Here is a 22,035-nt window from a genome sequence, read left to right as displayed (position 1 = left end):
ATGGTATTCAGAGGCAGGTTGCTTCTGATCCCATTGGTAACCTTCTCTCTTCCATAATTTTGTCCAATCCCCTTCAAAAGCCATCCAAGATGGTGGCCATCGCAACTTCTTGGGGCAGGAAGTTCTGTATTTCATCTATGTGCTGGCTGTTTCCAGGGCACCTGTTCACACTCAAAAGAGAGAGAGAAAAGACTCATTCTATCCAAGAGTCATGAAAAATTAAATTAACGCCCCCCCAAAAAAAAACACATTCCTAAACTGAATGAGCCTTGAGGAAGAAGACATTCTGTGAAGCTTCTTCCACAACATCTGCTGTCAAAACTTTCTGGAAACAACTGAAGGCATTTTTGTTTCCAGAAAACTTTTCCAGGTACATAAGGTCTCATTCTTAGGTGTTTGTTTTCTCTTGTTTTTAGACCTTCATATAGCAGTTAAAAATATTGTTTTGAATATTATTTATCCATTGTTTGCTTGTTTGTTTTCATTTACATTTCACCTTTTCTCCAAGGAACTCAATGTGGTGTAGATGGTTCTCTCCCTCCCTCATTTAATCCCCACAGGAACCCTGTGAGGTAGGTCAGGCTGAGAGATGGTGGCTGGCCCAAGCTCAGCTGGCTGGGGCTGATGGGAGCTGTGGTCCAAAACACCCAGAGGGCACCAAGTTGGAGAATGCTGCTCTCACCACTAAACCAATGCCTTAAGTGTTTTACGACATTTTAGTTGCTTTTTATGGTATGTTTGCAAATCAGCTTGAGAAAAATCGACCTGCGGAAAGCGACTCTCAAACAAACGGATAAAGTGAAAGAAGGTGCCGGATGACTGCCTTCACTTCCAGATGAAGTCAGCCCACCCTGCTGCGTCTGGGGACCCTCCTGCGTAGTTTGTGGAACAGGGCTCTGGACTTCTGCCACAGTCGCGGGTTCGATCCCCAATACGGGCCACTTGCATATTCCTGCAAGGGGTTGGACTAGATGACTCTCGGAATCCCTTCCAACTCCACGGTTCTACGGGTTCGTGGATCCTACGATTCTATAGAAGTCCTACTGCTGGCGCCGCTGCCTGGCTCCTTCGCCAACCTGCCCTCCTCCTCCTCCTCTGATGTTCCTTTCTTCCTTCCTTCCCTCTCTTTCCCGCGCCCCCTGTCGGCCCGTCCCGTCGCGGTTCCCTTCTCCGGCCGGGACCCGCCTCTCCTCTCTTCTCCTGCCGCCGGCTCCGCGTCTCTTGGCGGCGCTCCCAGATTCCTGCCCCCGGCCGGAGATTGGCTGCGAGGCGAGCGGAGCGGGCCCGTCGGGGCGCGCGTTGCTCTCCAGCCTTGGCAGCGGCGGCCGGGAAGGCGAGCCGCCTCCGTTCCGCTTCGCCCCTCCTCCTCCTCCTCCTGCTTCTGCTCCTCCTGGGCTCGCCTCCCCTCCGCTCCAGCGGCTCCCTCGGCCGCCTCGCGCGCAGCTTTCCGCGGGGCGCCCCGTAGGGGCCAGGCGAGAGGCGCGCCGCGCTCCTCCGCGCCGGGCTTGGCCTGCGGGCCGCGGGATGCCAAGATGCCCTGGCGGGGGCTCGCCGTACTGTGGGTGCTGGCGCTAGGCTGGCCGGGCGCCGCCACTTCTGCCGCCGCCGCCGCCGCCTCGTCGTCGTCGGCGGGCCCCTCGGAGCGGACGGCGCTGGCGCGGGAGCGCTTCAAGGTAGTCTTCGCGCCCCTCATCTGCAAGCGGACGTGCCTGAAGGGCCAGTGCCGCGACAGCTGCAAGCCGGGCAGCAACATGACCCTCATCGGAGAGAACGGGCACTCCATGGACACGCTCACGGGCTCCGGCTTCCGCGTGGGTGAGATGCGCCAACTCTTCTCCCCCCACTCCAAGCAGGGCGGGAGAGGGGCCAGGGAAAGGCTGGGGAGGGGGCCCTTGGGGAGTTGTGGTTCCGGAGTAAGTCACCCACTTTCAAATGAAGGGTTAACGCTCCCTCCGCCGAACCCCTTCATTTGCCCCAGATGTTGCTCAGGCGAAGGAGACATCCCCTCCTTTGCAGAAGTGCGTCCCTGGAGGTGCTCACGGGGCTCTGATGCTCTCTGGTCAATCCCAGTGCAGGAGGCAACTCACCCCTAGTGTCAGGATCCAAGCCCAAGTTAACCCGGGAAGGTGGGTTGGTGGCATAATCAGGCAAGTTGGATGCTTTTCCCAAGAAGAGATGCACTTCCTACGGTTTGTTTTTCAACATCGAGGCCAAAAGGCCTTGCCCACTTGAGGACACTTAACTTTTACGCACTTTTCCAGATAGCATCTAGCAACACACATACACACACCACTGCCGTTGCCCCTCCCTCTCTCTGTTCTCTCTCTCTCTCTATTTTTCTCTCTCCCCCGCCACCCCATTCTTTCCTCAACTGCTTTTGGCTGGTGGAAAACCTTACCTCATGTCCCAGCCCATCTCTGGGGCCCTGGCTGCCTCAGAGTTGCAGCAGCAGCAGCAGATCAGAACCGTTAGCCAAGCAAATACACATGCAGACCCAGAGGCTGCCTCGCCAAGACAAACGTGCGTGAAGAGGCTATGAAAACACTTGCTAGGTAGGGATAAACAGGAGCCCAAATGGCCTAGATAGGATTTAGGTTTTGGCCCAAGATCTCTAATGGCTATTGCCCAGAATTTGTTTTCTGTGTGCCAGTCGGAGGTGGCACACAGGGCTGCTTTAAAACGGTGCGCCACAACAACCGCTCTTTAGAAATTAAGCTGACTGCTGAGAAGGCAGGACAAGTCAGCAACTGAGCTACACAAAACTCTGCCACTTTTGGGCCAAGATTTGGGGCAGCGGGACTTGCTGCAACCTAGGAAGAGTCCTACTTCATACTACAATTTATATGGCTGCTCCATAACTCAAACTCGTGGGTGGCCCATGAGGAAGAGAAAGGAACCACAATTAAGGCACAACATAAAACAATTGATATACGGGGTTTTTTTTAAGTACGAGGGCCAGGTTGTAATGGTCAGGGCTAAGTCCCATTTATTCACAGTGGCCAACCAAGATGCTCCAAGGTGAGTCCGCAAGCAGGACATGGGTGCAACAGCAACACTCTCCCCATTTGCAATTCCCACAACTGGTGTTCAGAGGAGAGGCCTATGCCTCAAGCGGTGGAGGTGGAACATAGTCATTGTGGCCATTGTAGCCACCAATAGACTTATCCTCCATGAATTTGTCTAATACTCTTCTAAAGCCCTCCAAGTTGGTGACCCGAACTACCTCTTGTTGGAGTGGATACCATAGATTTAACTGTGGGCTGTGTGACAATATACTTTCCTTTTGTCTGTCCTTAATCTTCCAACATTCACCTTCCTCGGATGGCTCCTGAGTTCTAGTATTACAGTATGAGAGAGAGAGAGAGAGAGAGAGAGAGAGAGAGAGAGAGAAAGTGATGGGTCTGTAAATGGCTGTTAGGCATGATGTGATAAGAATTTTAAACAACAATGACAAGTGAGGCCTGGAGCAAAGTGTTGCAGCATGCTCCTTTTCAGGGTTCCCACCGTGCTTTCTCTTCTAGAATATTCCGTTTCATCTGCCCACTTTCCTGGTTTTCTGTTTTCTTCACACCCCTCCTCAAAACCATCCATTATTCCACGACCATTACGATTGTCCCTTTTCATCCTTTTGCAAACTTACAAACTTAATGGTACTTTTTGATGACACAGACATCCTGAAATTGGCAAGCCGATAACACCGGAACACCACCACTAGCCTCATAATTTGTCTAGCCCTATTTTGAAGTGGATAAGCTGGTGGTACTTGGGCAAAGAAGGGGAAACCATAAGGCAGGGGAATTGGTGCCCAGGTGAATGGTTCAGTGACAGAGCACCTGTTTTGCATTCAGAAGGTTCGATCTCTTGCAAAGGGTCAAGTAGGAAGCGTTGGGGAAGACCCTTCTCTGCCCAGGAACCTGGAGAGCTGCTGCTAGTCAGAGCGGACAATACTGGCTTCCTAGGCATTTTCAGTCTGAGGGTTTAAGCAACAGGATCTTTTTCTAGCCCTGGCATTCAAGTTGGCATGTGTGGTTTCAAGCTGCCACGAGTCCCTGAACTTCTCTTTATGCAAACCATAGGAGCCAACTCCTAGGGACTGTGGTCTCTTTGCCCCCCCCATAAAATATTTGGGGGGGGGGGCGCCCCACCGCCTTCCCAAAGTTGATAGGCAGGCAGGCTTTGCTCACAGCAGCCTTCTCCTTTGCTGCAAAGATTTCTTTACCAGCTGGACTGGTATCTGACTGCCAAAAATCTCTCCCCCTTTTAAATCGCCTAGGGCAAAAAGCAGAGTCTCTTGGAGAGGACTCTCCTTGGCAAGCGTAATCTTTGTTCAGGAGTGGAAGAGGGGAGCGGTGGAAGGGAACGTCCTTCAGCTAATGGAATCCAGAGGTGGAAACTTTGGCCTGTGAGCCCACCTCGCTAGCCAAGAGCTGGAGAGGTGGGGCCTCTGGGAGTATGCAGAGAGCGAGGGCTCTGAATCAGTCCAAGTTCTGGTCTGGTCTGGTCTAGCCTAGAAGCGGCACCCCCTCTTCCCCCTTCTACATTCCGAACCTTCCCTCCTTCCCTCCATCCTGAGCATTTTGGATTTGGAGTCCTGTTTCCTTCCTAGATCGCCTTCCCACCACCCCTATGTTTTGTTTTTCTTCACACAAAGGCTCAAGATACCCAACATGAGCCAAAAACTGCAGCGTTTGTTGACTTTCTGCAGCTTGGGAAGGAGGCCGGCCAGCGTGGGAAGGAGCCTTCCTGGCTTGGTTGATTACTCTCTGCAGAGGGGTCCCTCCCTATAACCTCTCCAGTCTGGGATACCCGAACATTTGGGACAGCCAAATCCCCAGGAGGCATTGCCTTAGCTAGGACTGCACATTCTTAAAAAGGCTAGATAAGTATTTCAGAGCTTTTCCTGACCCTTTCAAATTTCGTTATCTTCAAGGGGAAGGACTGTAGGCAAATGTTAGGGCACCTGCTTTGTGTGCAGAAGGTGCCGTATTTGGTCCTGGCATCACTGGGTAGGGCTGGGAGAAGGCTTCCTGTCCAAAACTCTAGAGAGATGCTGCCAGTCAGAGTGGACAAGACTGAACCAGATGGGCTGACTCTGTATATGGCAACTTCCAATGTGGCTAATATAGGCCATGGACTCAGACCGCACTAGGTAGTTTTAAGAGCATTCAGTTGACCCACATTTTCCAGGACTGAGTCCCCCATTTGCAGAACTCAGAAGCTCACAGCTAAATGTGTCAACCAATTCCAGTGAGAAATATTGTGTCTAAGCTGAAACTGGTAAATGTGGAGTCTCTTCATTGGGTGGGGTGTGTGTCCTGGATTTGGAATAGCTATTATTATTATTACAGTGGTACCTCGGGTTACAAACACTTCAGGTTACAGACTCTGCTAACCCGGAAGTAGTACCTCAGGTTAAGAACTTTACCTCAGGATGAGAACAGAAATCGCGTGCCAGCGGTGCAGCGGCAGCAGAAGCCCCATTAGCTAAAGTGGTACCTCAGGTTAAGAACGGTTTCAGGTTAAGAATGGACCTCTGGAATGAATTAAGTTTGTAACTAGAGGTACCACTGTATTATTATTATTATTATTATTATTATTATTATTATTATTTACCTGCCCTTCACCAGCAGGTCCCAGAGCAGGAAACTTAAAATTATAAACAGTTGAAATAGATCCCAATCACCGGAATGGGTTGGGTTCTGAAAACACACATCTCAGGGGCCAAGGGCCGAGGTTAAGAAGTGTGCCTTTCCACCTAGGGGAGTCCCTCCCTCCCCTTGCAAGGCGGGTGCTGTCCTGCTGAGCTTCAGCCCTTCCCAAAAACAGGCCTGTGTCGTTTTTGCTCTCCTGGCTCAGTACAAGGCAGTTTCCTCTTCTGTCTCTGTGTCTGTGTCTCACTTTCTTGCTCTCGTCTCTTTGTTGCTGCTCTATAGCCAGCTCCCTCCCCTGACTGCTCTCCCCTTTTCCTTCTCCCCAATCATAACCTGCCATATCCTGAGGGTGGGGGGTGCCTTGGCACATTCCCAGAGCGTGGGCAGGGGCAAGCTGAGGGCACTTTGCATCCGTGGCCGGGTCAGCCTCTTGGAGGACTGGAGCCTCCCAGTTTCCCACTTCCGTTCTGCAGCTGCCTCCACACCATAAAGCTTTGTCATTTCACCATCGCCTTTGGCTGGGGCCTCGTTCTCCTGGGCCCAACCCCTTGTTTTCTCTCTGCCTCTGATATTGCTCAGAGGCTGCTCAATCACCTTCTTCTCCCAGGGACCGTGGGCAACTAGAATCCTGGTTATAAGGACCTATCAGACGGGCAGATGAGGAGTTTCATGGGATGTGCTTTGTGATGAACTCTTGCACATAGCCATGCTTGCATATGCCCTCCAACATGTCCAGGCCCAAAACCAGGATGTGCTCCTGGGTGAGTCACATGACCCATGTGGGATTACAGCCACGAAAAAAGGGTTTTCGGGGAGTGAAATTGCTGCATTCAACATTGCCACCGTGCTCTCATGCGAGAAAACAGGATGTCCCGGTTTTCCCAGGATAGTTGAGGTGTATGCTATTGGAGACAGTGTGCAGCTGGGCATGTGCAGAGTACCTTTCTTGCCATGTTCAAAGCTGTGGGGCTTGAGGGCAGATTTTCTAGACCTGTGGGTGTGGGTTGAAAGTGTATTTATTGAATGCTTTTATACCCCACTTTTTTCTCCAAGGAGCTTAAAGGGATGTGCATACTTCTTCCTTGCAGCAACCCTGTGAGATAGGTTAGGTTGAGAGCCTATGGCTGGCCCAAGGTCATCCAGTGAGTGCCATGACTTGAGCCCTGGTCTCTCAGGGCTCTGACCACTGCACCACCACTAAGCTCCAACACCCCTCATTTCTTAGAAGAAGCTGCAACCGAGTTGGACTGGCGGCCTGACTCTTTGTAAGGGAGCTTCCAATGTTCCTAACTTCTGCGTATAGAAAGGAAAAAGTTATTCTTCCTTTTTGGGACTAATGGGGGATGTCAAAAATTTAGATTCAGTTAGCTATGGGAAGCATTTTAATTTTGTTTGTCCAGTTTGATGTTTTATATGGCATTCCCTGTTAAGGTTGCTGCTTAACTAAATAATGTTTGGAAGGTCAGGTTGTGAAAAAAAGACAGAATATCCTGTTGAGAAAAAGCCATTTTAGTTCATTTTCAGCAAATGCTGTATGTTTGCGGCTCTGTTCGATGGGGCCAACACAGGTAACCAGGCTGGGGAAAGCTGCATTATAGGTGTGTGTGTGTAAAAGGTAAAGGGACCCCTGACCATTTGGTCCAATCGTGACCGACTCTGGGGCACACACTCAATTTCACCTGAAATGACTGTAAAGTTTTTATTAGAGTAAGAAATATGCACAAATGTAAGATGGGTAACACCCAACTTTACCACAGTACCTGTGAAAAGGTCACAGGTTTGATCTCTGGCATCACCAGGTAAGACTGGGAATGTGCCCCGTCTATAACCCTGGGGAATTTCTGCCAGTCAGTGCTTGAAATACCAAGCTCAATAGACCAATGACTCACAAGGCAGCTCCTTTCATTTTCCAGTGAAAGGAGTTTTGATATTTGATATGAAACTTCCTGAAAGTCTGGGTTTGCCTAATCTGGGGTGTGTTCAGACTCCCTCCTCTCCCCATTTCATACAATACTGGCTTTGTGGCTGTTTCCAGAACTTCAGAAGAAATGTCAGAATTCCCAGGTTTGACTCTAGGCCCACGCTTTATAAATTGCACACATCTGCGGCTTCTCCTGATTTTATGGGATGTATTGTATTGTTGTAGACATTCAGCAGACAACCCAGCTTCTGAGTCAAGGAGTTACTCATGTTTATATATCCCAACCTGTCCTGTTTCCCCCTTTGGGGCTTCTCCAGCCCAGGTTTTAACCCCCTATTTTGAGAACTTCCTTGTGGCTTGTGCCCCCACAGTCCCTGAATTGTTGGCTATGCTGCCTGGGGATGATGGGGGTTGGAGTCCAACAACATCTGGAGGGCCACAGGGTTATTATATTTTTAGATATGCTGTAAGCCGCCCAAAGTGGTTGGGGAAACCCAGCCAGATGAGTGGGGTAATCATCACCACCACCATCATCTTGCTAGATCAGTCCAGTGGCCAATAATCTAGCATCCTGTTCTCACAGTGGCTAACCAGGTCATAGACTCACAGAATTGGACCACAAGATGCTTGTGGGAAGCCTGAAAGCAGGACCTGAGCTCAACAACAGCACACCTCTCCTGTGGCTTCCAGCAACTGGTCTTCAGAAGCACCACTGCCTCTTTCTGTGGAGACGACACTAGTAGCCAGAAGTGGTGATAGCAGAGATATTAGAGTGGTATGCCTCTGAATACCAGTTACTGACTTGCACACCTTTTGTTTGTTTGTTCATATATTTTTAATTAAATTTGACCACTTTCGCTGCATGTTAATAATACAAACACAAATGTGTTAAAGCTGTAGCATGGCAGAAAGTATGCTATGTTTGTTTGCTTTAAACAAACTAATAAAATAAATAAGTATGTGCACTGCACCCCGAGATCACTCCATTGTAACTATCCAACCTCCCAAAATTTCGACACCTCTTGTGATGATGGTTTGGCCCCTTTCCAGTGTGGTGTAGTGGTTAAGAGCGGTAGTCACGTAATCTGGGTAACCGGGTTCGCGTCTCCGCTCCTCCACATGCAGCTGCTGGGTGACCTTGGGCCAGTCACACTTCTCTCAGCCCCACTCACCTCACAGAGTGTTTGTTGTGGGGGAGGAAGGGAAAGGAGAATGTTAGCCGCTTTGAGACTCCTGAAGGGGAGTGAAAGGCGGGATATCAAATCCAAACTCTTCTTCTTCTTCTAAGATTTTAAGATTTTAACTTAGTTTTGATTATTCAACCAGTGTACAACATGTTAAGAGAATTGAATGACACGAGGTAAAAAAATAATAATGGATCACTTGATATGGAATGACCCAAAATAGGAATTAAGGGTGGTTGTTTTCTTAGGACGGTGGGGTTTGTGTGTGCTGTGTCCTGTTAGCGTTGTGGTGGATAGGAAATGCTCTGTGGGGTGGGGTAGGGGGACCCAAAACGGGGAGGTTGAGGAGAGTCAGTCAGCGGGGCACTGAGAATTGTCCCCATTTTCATCTGAGGAATGTCGGAGGGTACGGACTCGTCGATGGGGAGAGTACCATCCTGCTTAGGTCCTGCTTGAGGGCTCTCTGTCTGGCCACTGTGAGATCTGGATGCTGTACAGTGGTACCTCGGGTTACATACGCTTCAGTTTACAGACTCCGCTAACCCAGAAATAGTGCTTCAGGTTAAGAACCTTGCTTCAGGATGAGAACAGAAATCGTGCTCTGGCGGTGCGGCAGCAGCAGGAGGCCCCATTAGCTAAAGTGGTGCTTCAGGTTAAGAACATTTTCAGGTTAAGTACGGACCTCCAGAACGAATTAAGTACTTAACCCGAGGTACCACTGTAATAGATGGGCCTTACCCACCCATATTCTTATCTGCCTGACTTATATGTTATAGGAAGAAGCTCCAAAGGGCATGTGCCACCACATTAAAGCCCAGATTCCTACATTGTACAGAACAGACTTCCTGGCAAAGTGATATCTGCAAGAGGCCAACTTTAGGCCACAGTGTGTGACAGGTTGGACTTAAGGCAGCCAAGGAATTTCCACACACCCTCCCCAAGGGGGATAAAAAACCGTCCCTCACCGATCTTTCCCTGCTGGGTTGGCCCTTCCGGAGCTGGGCACCATGCCCTGCTCTTTTATTTGTTTTTGTGAATGGAGGGTGGCGTTTGGGCAGGACCAGCCTGCAGCTGCTGACTGTTGTCTGGGGATGAGTGTGTGTGCGTTGGAGAGGGCATGTTTGCCAGCTTCCCAGCTGCTGACTCAGCACTCGGAATTCAAAGAGGCTGAAATGTTGTTCTCTCAATCCTGGTAGCTAGAAATGTCTTTCTCCCGGCTCTTTGTCCAAAGGTTTGTTTTCTGGGAAAGGGGGCACCCTGGGAGCTGGGGACTCATTCGATGAAGAAGTGGCAGACATGTTTTTAAAAATTAAGTTCCTGACAGGCACTTGTGGAACATAATACCGTACACATACATAAACACACACCCTCCAAAGTAGAGTGTACCTTCCAACATTTATCCGATGATTTTTTTATTATTTATACCTCACCTACTGGACTGGGTTGCCCCAGCTATTCTGGGCAGCTTCCAACATACTGTATTTTTCCGTGTATAAGACTATATTTCCCCCCCAATTTTTTTAATTTTAAAATTGGGGGTCGTCTTATAGACAGAATGTTGCAATTATTTATTTTCTAATTTTGGGCTCCAAAAATAGGGGTCATCTTATACACGGAAAAATATAGACTATAAAAACATAATTAAACATTTTAAAAACTTCCCTATAACAGGGCTGCCTTCAGATGTGTTCTAAAGGTTGTATAGTTATCTCCTTGGCTTGCGGGGTGGGGGGTCGCATAACTCCATACCCTCCAACATTTATCCGATGAAAATAGGGACGTCCTAAGGAAAAGCAGGACATTCCAGTATCAAATTAAGCCTCTGTGGTTTCCTAACCTAACTACCCGGAAACTGAGATGGCTTCTGTAAATCCAGGACTGTCCTGGGAAAATAGAAGTCTGAAGTTGGAGATTTTGCAGTTTGCCTGAACCGTAGTCAGAGAGATTTAAACATGCAAAGTGAGGCAGTATCCCACCCATATTAAGCACTGTTTGAATTATCACAGGGTTTGATGCATCTCAAGTTAATGCTTCCCCTCTCTGTTTCTCTCCCCCCCCCCCCCGGCAGTGGTTTGCCCTCTGCCCTGCATGAACGGTGGGCAGTGTACATCTGGGAACCATTGCTTGTGCCCTCCGGAGTTCACAGGGCGATTCTGCCAAGTGCCGGCCGGTCGCCAGAGCCAAAGCCAGCAGGCCCGACTGCCCGGTGAGGGCCTTGCCATGGAGACGGGCTCCAGCAAGCACGCCATCTACGCAGTCCAGCTCATCTCGGACGGCCACGGGGACACGGCCTCTGGGCCCGGCTCGAAAGGCACCATCAGCCACTCCACCTTCATGGTGCCTCTGGGCCCTGGACAACATTCATCCGAAGGTACCCGAGAAGGGGCATTTATGTGTGGGTAGGGATGGATTCTGCTTTGAGAAGGGCACCGGCCACTATGGGAGAATTGCGGTTAGTTAGGTTAGGAGACCACAGAGGCTTAATTTGAACCCAACTGTAGGAACTTGTGTGTGAAATAAGATTCCCGAGCATGTGCAGAGTGCTTTTTTTAGACCCCTGGCATCGGTGCTTAACTTCTCAGTGGCACTTCTGTCTAGGTGGTGGCAGGCTCTGTGGCTCAGTCCCGCTTACTTCTTGCCCAGCAACTGGAACTGGTAAGGTGGTAGATAAGCAAATAACATAAAAGGGGTGTCTCTGACCATGTTAAGAATGACCACATCCAGCTCCTACAACACTTGTGGCTAAAGGAGACGTCTGTGAGATCTGTGAGGTAAAGGTCTATGAGGTAAAGGTCTGTGAGGTAAAGGTAAAGGACCCCTGACAGGTACGTCCAGTCACGGACGACTCTGGGATTGTGGCGCTCATCTCGCTTTACAGGCTGAGGGAGCCAGCGTTTGTCTGTAGACAGTTTTTCCAGGTCATGTGGCCAGCATGACTAAGCCGCTTCTGGCAAAACCAGAGCAGCGCACGGAAACGCCATTTATCTTCCTGCTGGAGCGGTGCCTATTTATCTACTTGCACTTTGATGTGCTTTTGAAGTGCTAGGTTGGCAGGAGCTGGGACCGAGCAATGGGAGCTCACCCCATCACGGGGATTCGAACCGCCAACCTTCCGATTGGCAAGCCCTAGGCTCAGTGGCTTAGACCACAGCGCCACCCGCCTCCCATATGTGACCTAGGAGCTACCAAAATGGCAACTGCTTCTAGCAGCTGCCTCTCTTGCAGCCTAGTAAACAAACCCAGAAAAGTCACAAATAAAATAAACATAGAAAAGCCACACAATATTTTTAGTAGCCTGCTAAGGAGCTAGATGTCTGTACTGTATTTCCATACTAACTGCAGAGGAGACCATGCCCCCTCTGCTACTGGTGACTGGTGCGTTTTGGGATTGGTAGGGTGGGAGGCATGGAGGCAAACAGTAGGTGGCGCCAGAGCCAACAACAGGTGGAGACAGATCATTTCACTTTTTGTCTACTTCCTTCTGTTGAGAGCTACAGAGACTAAAGAGGAGGGAGCTGACAGCCAGGGATGATGGGAGTCGTAGTTCAGCAATGACTCGAGGGCCAAAAGTTCCCCATACCTGCATTACGCAAACACAAGAGCCTTTGGCCACGTGCAGGGGTGCACTTGCCTCCGTACATGCCAGACTGCCCAACATTTTTGAGATTTCCCAGGGAGTGCTTGCAGGTCAGAGGGAATGGCCAGGTAGCTCACCTTTTTGCCCTCTAGTTCAGGTGCACCAGCCGCTGGTCAATGTCCGGGTACATCACCCCCCAGACGCCTCAGTGCAAGTCCACCGGATCGACAGCCTCAGCTCGGAGGGAAGTGGGCCAGGCAGCCAGCAACACCTGATCCAGCACCCTGCTCCCAAGCCCGCTTATACCAGGCCCCCCACCCAGAAGCCCCTTGGACGGTGCTTTCAGGAAACGATGCCTAAACAGTCGGTGAGTGGAGTGGTCTTTTGGCAATTCTGATGCATAGGAATGGCACCCAAGCAGAGAGACACAGTTAATTTTGCAAGGATATGAAGGGAGAGGAGATTTTTTTTACCTCACGAGCACTTAAATCTGTATACCATTCCTTAAAACTAATCAGCAGGATGTTTCAGCGGACAAAAGGAGGTGATTTTAAATCCGCACATAATTCTCTAATGAGATTTGCTTTGCCACAGAATGTGATGGTTGCCCATCAGCCTAGACCAGACGTTCTCAAACTTGATTCCTTGGATGGGCCAACTTGGGGGGTGGGGGGGAGGATGGACCCAGAGGGTCTTGGCCAGAATTTTTTTTGTTTGTTCTACAAATCAAAGCACATACATATTTTAATAACTGCTGTCTTCCTGTTCTAATGTGCTGGATGAGAAAAAATAGAAGTACAGTGGTGCCCCGCAAGACGAATGCCTCGCAAGACGGAAAACCCGCAAGACGAAAGGGTTTTCCGTTTGCAGAGGCGCTTCGCAAGACGAATTTCCCTATGGGCTTGCTTTGCAAGACGAAAATTGACGAAAATTTTTGAGTCCCCCCCCCCCGCTCCAAAACCCCTTTTTCTGAAGCGCTAAGCTGCTAAAAGCATTTTAGCAGCAAAACCGCTAATCCCTTAAGCCTTTAATAGGCGTTAATAGACCTTAAACTGTCAATAGCGCTAATAGCGCTAATCCGCTAATGGGCTTGCTTCGCAAGATGAAAAAACCGCAAGATGAAAAGACTCGCGGAACGGATTCTTTTCGTCTTGCGAAGCACCACTGTATTTTTCTCCAGCTCAAGCATCATTATTAGAACCAGCCCCAAATTATGAAAACCATTGGGTCTCAAGCCAGGACCACCTTAGCTGGTTTGATAATCCAGCCCTGATCAAAAAAACATCCCTTATTTCTACTGTCTGAAAAAATAATAATTCGAGTCTAGAGCCAAGTAGAGATAGTATCAATGGTTCTGAAACTTTCCAGCGGATCACAGACTGTTGCTTGCAAACTAGCCAGTTGTTCACAGTCCATAGAACTTTTGACCTCAGATGGCTTTAACAAAGAATTAGATGCAGAAGGGATGTTTGCAATAGCTGGATGGAGCTTCCACATACAAAAGCTGCATACCTGAGCATCAGACGTTAAGGACAAATAAGAGAGGATGGGTACCCCCAACTGGCTGGCTGGCCGGAGACTAGAGTTCAAGGCAGGCTGTAGTTTAGTTCACCACAGCCCAGCATTTTATTTTATTTTTCAATGTTGCAGAAACAATAGTTGCACATACTGGGTTTGGGGGCACATTTGGACGAACATTAACAAAATTTATATATGTCAATTTTAAATGCATTTCTTATTTGTGTTTTATTTCCTGCGAATAGCTTTGGGACGCCTCTGGATGTGTGAAGCAACATACAAAACAATGAATTAAACTAATATCTCAAACACACGGCTGCTTAGCTTGAGAAAACCAGCCGCAGGCGTTCCAATGGTTCATGAGATCTAGACACTTAAAGATGCAGGAATAAAGCCAGCCCGCCTTTTATTTGTAGCGGGTGTTCCACGCATAGTGTGGAGGCTGGTGGGAGAAAGGTTTAAGGGCTTCTCCGCACTGTGGTTTAATAACTATAGCAAGCTTCCTGTATCTCCCCTAAACTCTGCATTGCCCATGTGACATTCTCCTCCTCCAATTCACTGCTTCCAAACACTTTCCTTTCCCTCAGTCCGGATTTTCTCATCCGAGGGATACTCTCAAAAAAAGAGAAGGTATGCTGAAATCCGGACTGAGAGAAGGGAAAGTGTGGAGAGGCAGTGATTTGGAAGACAGCACCGTGCAAACAATGGAGAACCAAGGGAGGTACAAGAAGCTTACTGTCCACATCAAACCACAGAATGGATGGCCCCTGAGTGATGTGGGTGTGCATGAGATTTCTATGTGGAATTCATGAAATCTTATATTTCAACCTTTGCCTGTCCTGTTCAGTGTGGAAGCAACCCTCTCCCAGGCCTCACCAAGCAAGAAGATTGCTGCGGCAGCATCGGCACCTCCTGGGGGCAGAATAAATGCCACAAGTGCCCCCACTTGCAATGTAAGTCTCTCTTGCCCTCCACTTCCAAGTTCTGCACCTCTTCCCTCTAACCTAGAAGCTTTGCAGGGAACAGGTGGGTGATTAAAAATGTTGGATAGCGACCCGAGAGCAGGGGTCAGAGGAAGGGTGGTGGTGGGGAGCCGCCTGGGTGTCACCACTGGGGTGTGTGTGATCAAATGGTAGGCGGCACTCACCACGGGGCCTGCAGTGCGCCCGAGCCATACGTCTCTCCTGGGAGTGACGTAGTGGTTTGGGCGCCCGCAGGCTCCACGCTGCCCCAAACGGTCCGCCCACCGCCTCCCCCTCAGCTGTAGGGTGGCTGAGTGGAAGGAGGCAGGCAGACTCCTCGGAGGCCCTGCAGAGTGTCCTGCCCCGGCTTGCCCCGCCCCTGGGCGCAGGGCATGCGTGCTGCCCCAGGCACTAATTTGACTTGCTCTGCCGCTGCCTGGGAGACAAGTGTTCCCATATCCACAAAGCTGTGAAGCTTGCTGGGTGATCCGGGTCTAGTTACTGTCTCTCAGCCTTACTTACCTCATAGGACCCTTGTGAGGATAAAATGGGGTTGGGGACAGCCATGTGCTGTCGTTTTAGGTTGCATCCTGTTTGCAGCTTCTCCTTCCTCTCACCACTCTTGCGCCTCAAAATGAGAATCGCACCGAATCACAGACTTGTTGGAAGGGTCCAAGAGGGTCATTTAGTCCAACTCGCTGCAATGCAGGAATCTTTCACCTAATGTGGGGCTCAAATCCAGGACCCTGAGATTAATCACCTTGAATCTATCCTCTGGAAAGCAAAGGAGCAACCATGGCTGCCTTTGCCTTCTCTAGATTAGTTAGAACTAGAAAACTTTCTATCCAAATGGTGTATTCCCTATTGTAAACAACACTATTATTTTCTTACCCTACAAGCATCTCTCTGCATTTAATTGCAACAGGTAAGTCTAGCCAAATTCACAAGCCATACTCTGCATGCTTTGCATACCAGCACTCTCGATATTAGGAGCGGAATATGTGCTTTGAATGCAGAAGGTCCCACATTCAAATCCCAGTTTAAAAATAGATCAGGTAGCGGGAAAACTCTTCTGTGACTGAGACCCTGCTGCCTGTCCAAGGAGACAGTGCTGGATGGAAGTTGGCTGTCTGAGATGGTGTTCCAGAGAAGGGGCTGTAGCTCAGTGGTCAAAAATCTCCTTTGCATGCCTAAGCTTTCCGCCACAATCTCCGATGCTGGTTTTTTTCTGAGGTGTTGCATTTTCACAACTGGCAAGGAATGGCTGGGGAGGGACGATGAGAGAGATTTTGCCCCGTATGTCTAGTGTCTTGCTTGCAAGGACAGGGGGGTGGCAGGCACTGGTTTGGGGGAGCCAAGCTCTCCCCCTCCTAGACCCTGCCTGAATGGATTTTCTAGCTTCATGAAATCAGCCGCGCAAGGGGCCGGATCTGTTTGTGTTGGACGAGGCCTGGAATGTGCTCAGGCTGTGGGCCCTCCCTCTTCCCTTCCAGCCCCAAGGCAGTATGCAGGCCCCTCCGCTTCACTTTCCTGCAGCTGGCTGGCTGGCTTGGCAACTGCCCCCTTGGCAACCACAACTCGGCGCCCCTCCCTGCAAGGCTAATGTTTAAAAGATGATGTCCAAAATGGCAAGGAAGGGGACGTTTCGCTGGGCTTCTCGGATTATGCACCATGCCGCCGTTGGCACAGAAGCAAATGGGGAAGGGTTGTAGCTTGGTGGCAGAACACCTGCTTTGCTTGCAGAAGGTCTCGGGTTCAGTCCCTGAGGGCATCTCCCAGTATGCCTAGCAGAGACTTCTGTCTGAAACCCTGGGCAGCCACTGTCAATCAACGTGGGCGGTTCAGAGTGAGAGGGACCAGAGTTCTCTGAGTCAATAGAAGGCAGCTTTCTAGGAGTTCTTATTGCCATTTCAAGCATTCAGGCCAAGCAGACCAGGGCTTTTTGTATTGCTCATGTTTTGACCCCTGCAGGATTTTGATGCTTTCTTTTGGGAGCCTGCACTGAAGTGGGGTTACTTTAAAGATGCATTGTAGTTGCGATAGCCTTATGGAATTCTGCACAGACTGGCTGCCGTCGTATACATTTTCACCTGGGAGCAAGCCCCATTGAGTTCTGAGTAATGTATAGGACTTCACTGTTTGCTGCTCTCCCCATGAGATTAAATGTCCTTAGAATTGGCCTTCTGAAGGGCCTTTATTTATTTATTTATTTATTTATTTATTTATTGGTTCCTATTAAATAGAAAAGGGACGCGGGTGGCGCTGTGGGTTAAAGCCCCAGCGCCTAGGGCTTGCCGATCGAAAGGTCGGTGGTTCGAATCCCCGCGGCGGGGTGCGCTCCCGTTGTTCGGTCCCAGCGCCTGCCAACCTAGCAGTTCGAAAGCACTCCCGGGTGCAAGTAGATAAATAGGGACCGCTTACTAGCGGGAAGGTAAACGGCGTTTCCATGTGCGGCTCTGGCTCGCCAGAGCAGCGTTGTCACGCTGGCCACGTGACCCGGAAGTGTCTTCGGACAGCGCTGGCCCATGGCCTCTTTGAGTGAGATGGGCGCACAACCCTAGAGTCTGTCAAGACTGGCCCGTACGGGCAGGGGTACCTTTACCTTTACCTTATTAAATAGAAAAGAGCTGTTCAACAGTGGAACAGACTCCCTCGGGAGATCATGGACTCTCCTTCATTGGAGGTTTCTAAGCAGAGGTCGGGTGGCCATCTGTCAGGGATTCCTGGATTGCAGAGGGTTGGACTAGATGACCCCTGGGGTACCCGCCAACTCTGTTGTTCCATTATTCTCTGACCCCAACTGCCTGGTTGTTTGCCTGCTCCCTGGTGTTTGGCATAAAATATCTATAAATAAATATTTCAGAATATCAGAATCAGTCCTGTTGCTTTGAGATCATAGGCTGCCTTTGGCAATCCCCATCACTCGAGGATGGGAGCTGCTGTACATAAGTGTGATGTTCATTAAATGCATGCATTTTCCCTCTTTCAGACTTGGGAGTGCAGAAAACGCTGGGGAGTGACTGCCCACAGGGATACAAGCGACTGAACAGCAGCCATTGCCAAGGTATAAAATTGGGGTAGAGACTGAGAGATGGAATGTACCACTGGGGGGGGGTCCTCTTTGCTTTTGAGAATTGTGATCTAGCATTAGGCCACATTCACACCACACATTGAAAACACCATGGTACCACTTATAGGCTCCCCCCCAAAGAATCATGGGAACTGTAGTTTGTTAAGGGTGTTAAGAGTTGTTAGGAGGTCCCTATTCTCCTCCCACAGAACTACAGTTCCCAACGTGGTTTAACAATCAATCCCTCTTCACAGGGAACTCTAGGAATAGGGACCTCCTAACCACTCTCCTGGGGATGCGGGTGGTGCTGTGGGTTAAACCACAGAGCCTAGGACTTGTCGATCAGAAGGTTGGCGGGTCAAATCCCCGTGACGGGGTGAGCTCCCGTTGCTCAGTCCCTGCTCCTGCCAACCCAGCAGTTCAAAAGCATGTCAAAGTGCAAGTAGATAAATATGTACTGCTCCGGCGGGAAGGTAAACGGCGTTTCTGTGCGCTGCTGTGGTTCACCAGATGCTGCTTAGTCATGCTGGCCACATGACCTGGAAGCTGTACGCCGGCTCCCTCGGCCAGTAAAGCGAGATGAGCGCCGCAACCCCAGAGTCGGTCACGACTGGACCTAATGGTCAGGGGTCCCTTTACCTTTACCTTTAACCACTCTCCACACCCTTAACAAACTACAGCTCCCAGAATTCTTTGGGGGAAGCCATGGCTGTTTAAAGTGGTATCATAGTGCTTTACATATATCGTGTGAATGTGGACCAAGGTTGACCGATTCAGCCGAAAGCTTGGGCCATGGTTTTGTCGTCCAGGCGGAGGAAAAAACTTAAAACACAATGCAAAGTTCCCAAAAAATAGATCAGAGGCAATTGTACTTCTTCCAGCAGAGCTTTACTACTACTGAAGGCAAATGAGCATAATGGTCAGAAATCCAATACATTCAGGATTGGCACAGTCCAGAAGAAATCCAGTTGCAGCAGACTTAACTTAAAACTTACAATAGTTTTAACAAGTCTAAAACTTAACACTTAGCATACTATGTACAGAACACCATAGCAGGAAGAAGAGAGATAGGGTGAGAAAGTGAAACTCAGGCTCCTTCTGGCCTTACTTATATAGTCAGCATGACAGAAGAGATAAGAGAACCAGTTTAAGCCAGCTGTACTTAGCTTCTCTGAAGGAATAACCCAAACATCATGAAGCTTCTTTCACACAGGGAAGCTTCCAGAACCCCCTTGAAAAAATTAAGAGTAGGAAAGTTCTCTACACATCAGACCAATACTTTCTGCGCTAAGAAATGCAGACTGACAGGTTCGACTCAAAACAGTGAAGATTTTATGCCAGCCTTGACTCAATCATCTGTAAATGGAGCATAACAGCCCCAATACTCTGGGATAAACCTACAAGGTGCCTTCTCTTTCACCAATGGAACACAGAGCCCGGTCCATTGGGAGGTTCTCCCGCACAAGCCCATTGAAATGAATGCACCAAGAGGCAAGGGCACCAAGATTCACCCGAAGAGTGTATGTTCGCTTGTTCCCAAGAACGGAGACAAAAGGCAGCTTTGGATATTGCTCTGCGTTTCCCCCACCTGCCCCCACCACTGCAACTGCCCTGTGTCTCTTCCTCCCACAGACATCAATGAGTGTGCCATGCAAGGAGTCTGCCAAGGGGGCGAATGCTTGAACACCCAAGGGAGCTTCCGCTGCGCATGCAAGCCAGGACATGTCCTGGGGCCTTCGCGGACCCATTGTGTGCGTACGTATCTTGGCTGGGGAGGCGGGAAGATCTCTCATATCTAACCAACCCAGCCTCTCTCTGCTCCTTCCCTCCCCAAAGAATATAATCCCTATCACATGGGTCTTAAGTCCTTTCTGCGCATTGTCTGGCCCACAGCTGACGATAAGCAAATGTCAATACTGACAGCCACCATATTAAAGTACTGGTAGCTGGGACCATGGAAGTGCAAGATTCAGGGGCTGGTGCAGATAAAGGAGTTAGTCTGAGTCAGGGCAGGTACTTGTGGGTCTTTCAGCACCATGGCTCAACTCTGCACTCTGCGCATGATCAGAGTTTTTTCTGCCAATGCTGTTGCTATTTTCTTTATCGTCATCAATTGCTTGTCCTAGTAAGAGTCTTCCTGATCAGGGTTCCAGCCAGACATATTCTACAGCTCAAGGGGAACACATAACTGGCTACCCTCCAGTTTCGCTTTCCTCACACAAGATTTTCTGGCTCCTGGAGGCCAGTGAGCATGCTCAGTCCTCTTTGGGCTTCTGCTTGGGCTTTCTGCCCCCTCTTAAGTCTTTCCACCCACTTTTATATTTTGTACTTCTGCAAACCTCCAGCTTCCTTTGAACACGCTGATACCTCCCTGTAGTTTCTCAGTGAACTGGCCTCGTTTTTTTATTGGGGCTCGTCACCTGAGTTTGCTGTGAGAAGGAAGTGATGGAATGCTTCACCCATTCCTTGGTACAGGGACTTGTGACGATGGCAGTGCTGCGGACACCAAACTGAGGAGACTCCTCAGCTGCTGTGGTTGACACCATACTGATAAAGCACATTGCTTCCCCCTAAGAATCCTGGGAACTGTAGTTTAGCTCTGTGAGGGGGGGAAATGACAGTTCCTAGAATTCTTTGGGGCAGCCATGTTCTTTAAATGTATCATGTGGGTGCTTCTGTCTTTCTGCTGACTCTATACCTTGTAGTGGGATTTAGTGGCCAGGCTTTCTGTGGAGAATTTGAGGTTTATTTTGTGTTTTTATTTTATGCATCATATTTTTAATCCTGTGCTTTGGCCCAGGGAGTTTGGGGCAGCATACTAGGCTTTCCCCCTCCCAGTCCTGTTTTATCCACAAAACAACCCTGTGAGGTAGGCTAGGCCGAAAGAAAGAGACAGGCCAAGAATCCCACCTTCCATTGCAGCAACACAACAGCCCTGTGATGTAGGTTAGGCTGAGAGGAAGAGGTGGCCAAGATTTCCCCCGTTACCTTTTAACCCCATAACGCTCCTGTGAGGTAAGTTAGATGGAGAGAAAGAGACTGACCAAGAATATCCCCCTTTTCCATTTTTAGCCACACAACAGCCCTGTGAGGTAGGCTAGGCTGAAAGAGAGGAACTAGCATACAGTCGTTGAGTGAGTTTACCAGGCCAGTGGGTTTTTGAAACTGGGTCTCTTAATCGTTGTCCTTGTTTTCTCTTGTGACCCCCTAACCCCTCTCTCTCTTTCTCCTTCTCTTTGTGGGGGACGACGATAGCGGAGAAGGCTGGGGAGAAGAGTTTGTGCTTCCGACTGGTGAGCCCTGAGCACCATTGCCAGCACCCGCTACCCACCAAGCTCACCCGCCAGACCTGCTGCTGTAGCGTGGGCAAGGCCTGGGGGGCGCGTTGTGAGCGCTGCCCAGCCGACGGAACCGGTAAACAGAATGGGTCTTTTCCCTCTCCCCCATTTCCTCCTGCGTTCTGCCACACCTGGACCAGACGTTCCCCACCCCTGTTTGTACAAAATTATTTTTGTTCCCTGGGCATTTGGAAAACACCAAAGACATGCTATTGTACTGTTCAGTCTTTTTTAATGTTTTATTTACTTATCTTTTAATATGTTTTTATTGATTCTCCATAAGTACGTTCAGTGCAAACAGAAATGTCTTCAAATTTATTCTGATAGTTAATAATGATGGGGATAGGTGTACATCACTAGGAAGGGTATTTCACAACTAGGGAGCCACCACTGAAAAGGCCCTGTCACAGGCCAGCGCCAACTGGGCAGCCCTCGGCAGTGGTGCCACCGACAAGGCCTCACCTGCCAATTGTAGGGTCATGCCACTGTTTGTGTGACCAATTTTCTGTCTCTTTTTTTCCACCCGGACAGCTTCTTTCAGAGAGATCTGCCCTGCAGGAAAAGGCTACCATATCCTTACCTCACACCAGACTCTGACGATTCAAGGCGAGAGCGATTTCACACTCCAGATCCACCCAGATGGCAACACAGACCTGCAGCAACAACCACCCGTGGAGCCACCCACCCGCCCACCTGTGGGCAGTGACTCTCAGGAGCCAGAAGGTCAGTTCCCAAATGGGTGGGCAGGCAAGCCGAAAGCTTCCTGAAGTTGTGGGGCAAGTGGATTTCTTCCACTTGCATCTTTGAGTTCTTT

The 22,035-nt window shown here is 49.6% G+C and overlaps 1 protein-coding gene across 1 annotated transcript in view; it reads left to right on the top strand.

Annotated features, from left to right (window-relative positions):
* The first annotated feature begins 1,306 nt into the window (after positions 1 to 1,306).
* LTBP3 (latent transforming growth factor beta binding protein 3) overlaps positions 1,307 to 22,035 on the top strand; it is a 41,137-nt gene continuing 20,408 nt past the window's right edge. Inside the window, exons 1-8 of the mRNA XM_083417265.1 lie at positions 1,307 to 1,815; positions 10,825 to 11,127; positions 12,486 to 12,700; positions 14,699 to 14,804; positions 17,803 to 17,877; positions 19,516 to 19,638; positions 21,139 to 21,297; positions 21,753 to 21,944. Coding sequence (XP_083273391.1) covers positions 1,533 to 1,815; positions 10,825 to 11,127; positions 12,486 to 12,700; positions 14,699 to 14,804; positions 17,803 to 17,877; positions 19,516 to 19,638; positions 21,139 to 21,297; positions 21,753 to 21,944 — 1,456 coding nt within the window. The 5' untranslated portion in view covers positions 1,307 to 1,532. The remainder of the gene's footprint in view (positions 1,816 to 10,824; positions 11,128 to 12,485; positions 12,701 to 14,698; positions 14,805 to 17,802; positions 17,878 to 19,515; positions 19,639 to 21,138; positions 21,298 to 21,752; positions 21,945 to 22,035) is intronic.

The sequence above is a fragment of the Podarcis tiliguerta genome, assembly GCF_965153285.1.
Source record: "Podarcis tiliguerta genome assembly, chromosome: 16".
NCBI classification, from domain to species: Eukaryota; Metazoa; Chordata; class Lepidosauria; order Squamata; family Lacertidae; genus Podarcis; species Podarcis tiliguerta.
This window is presented reverse-complemented; position numbering and strand designations above follow the sequence as displayed.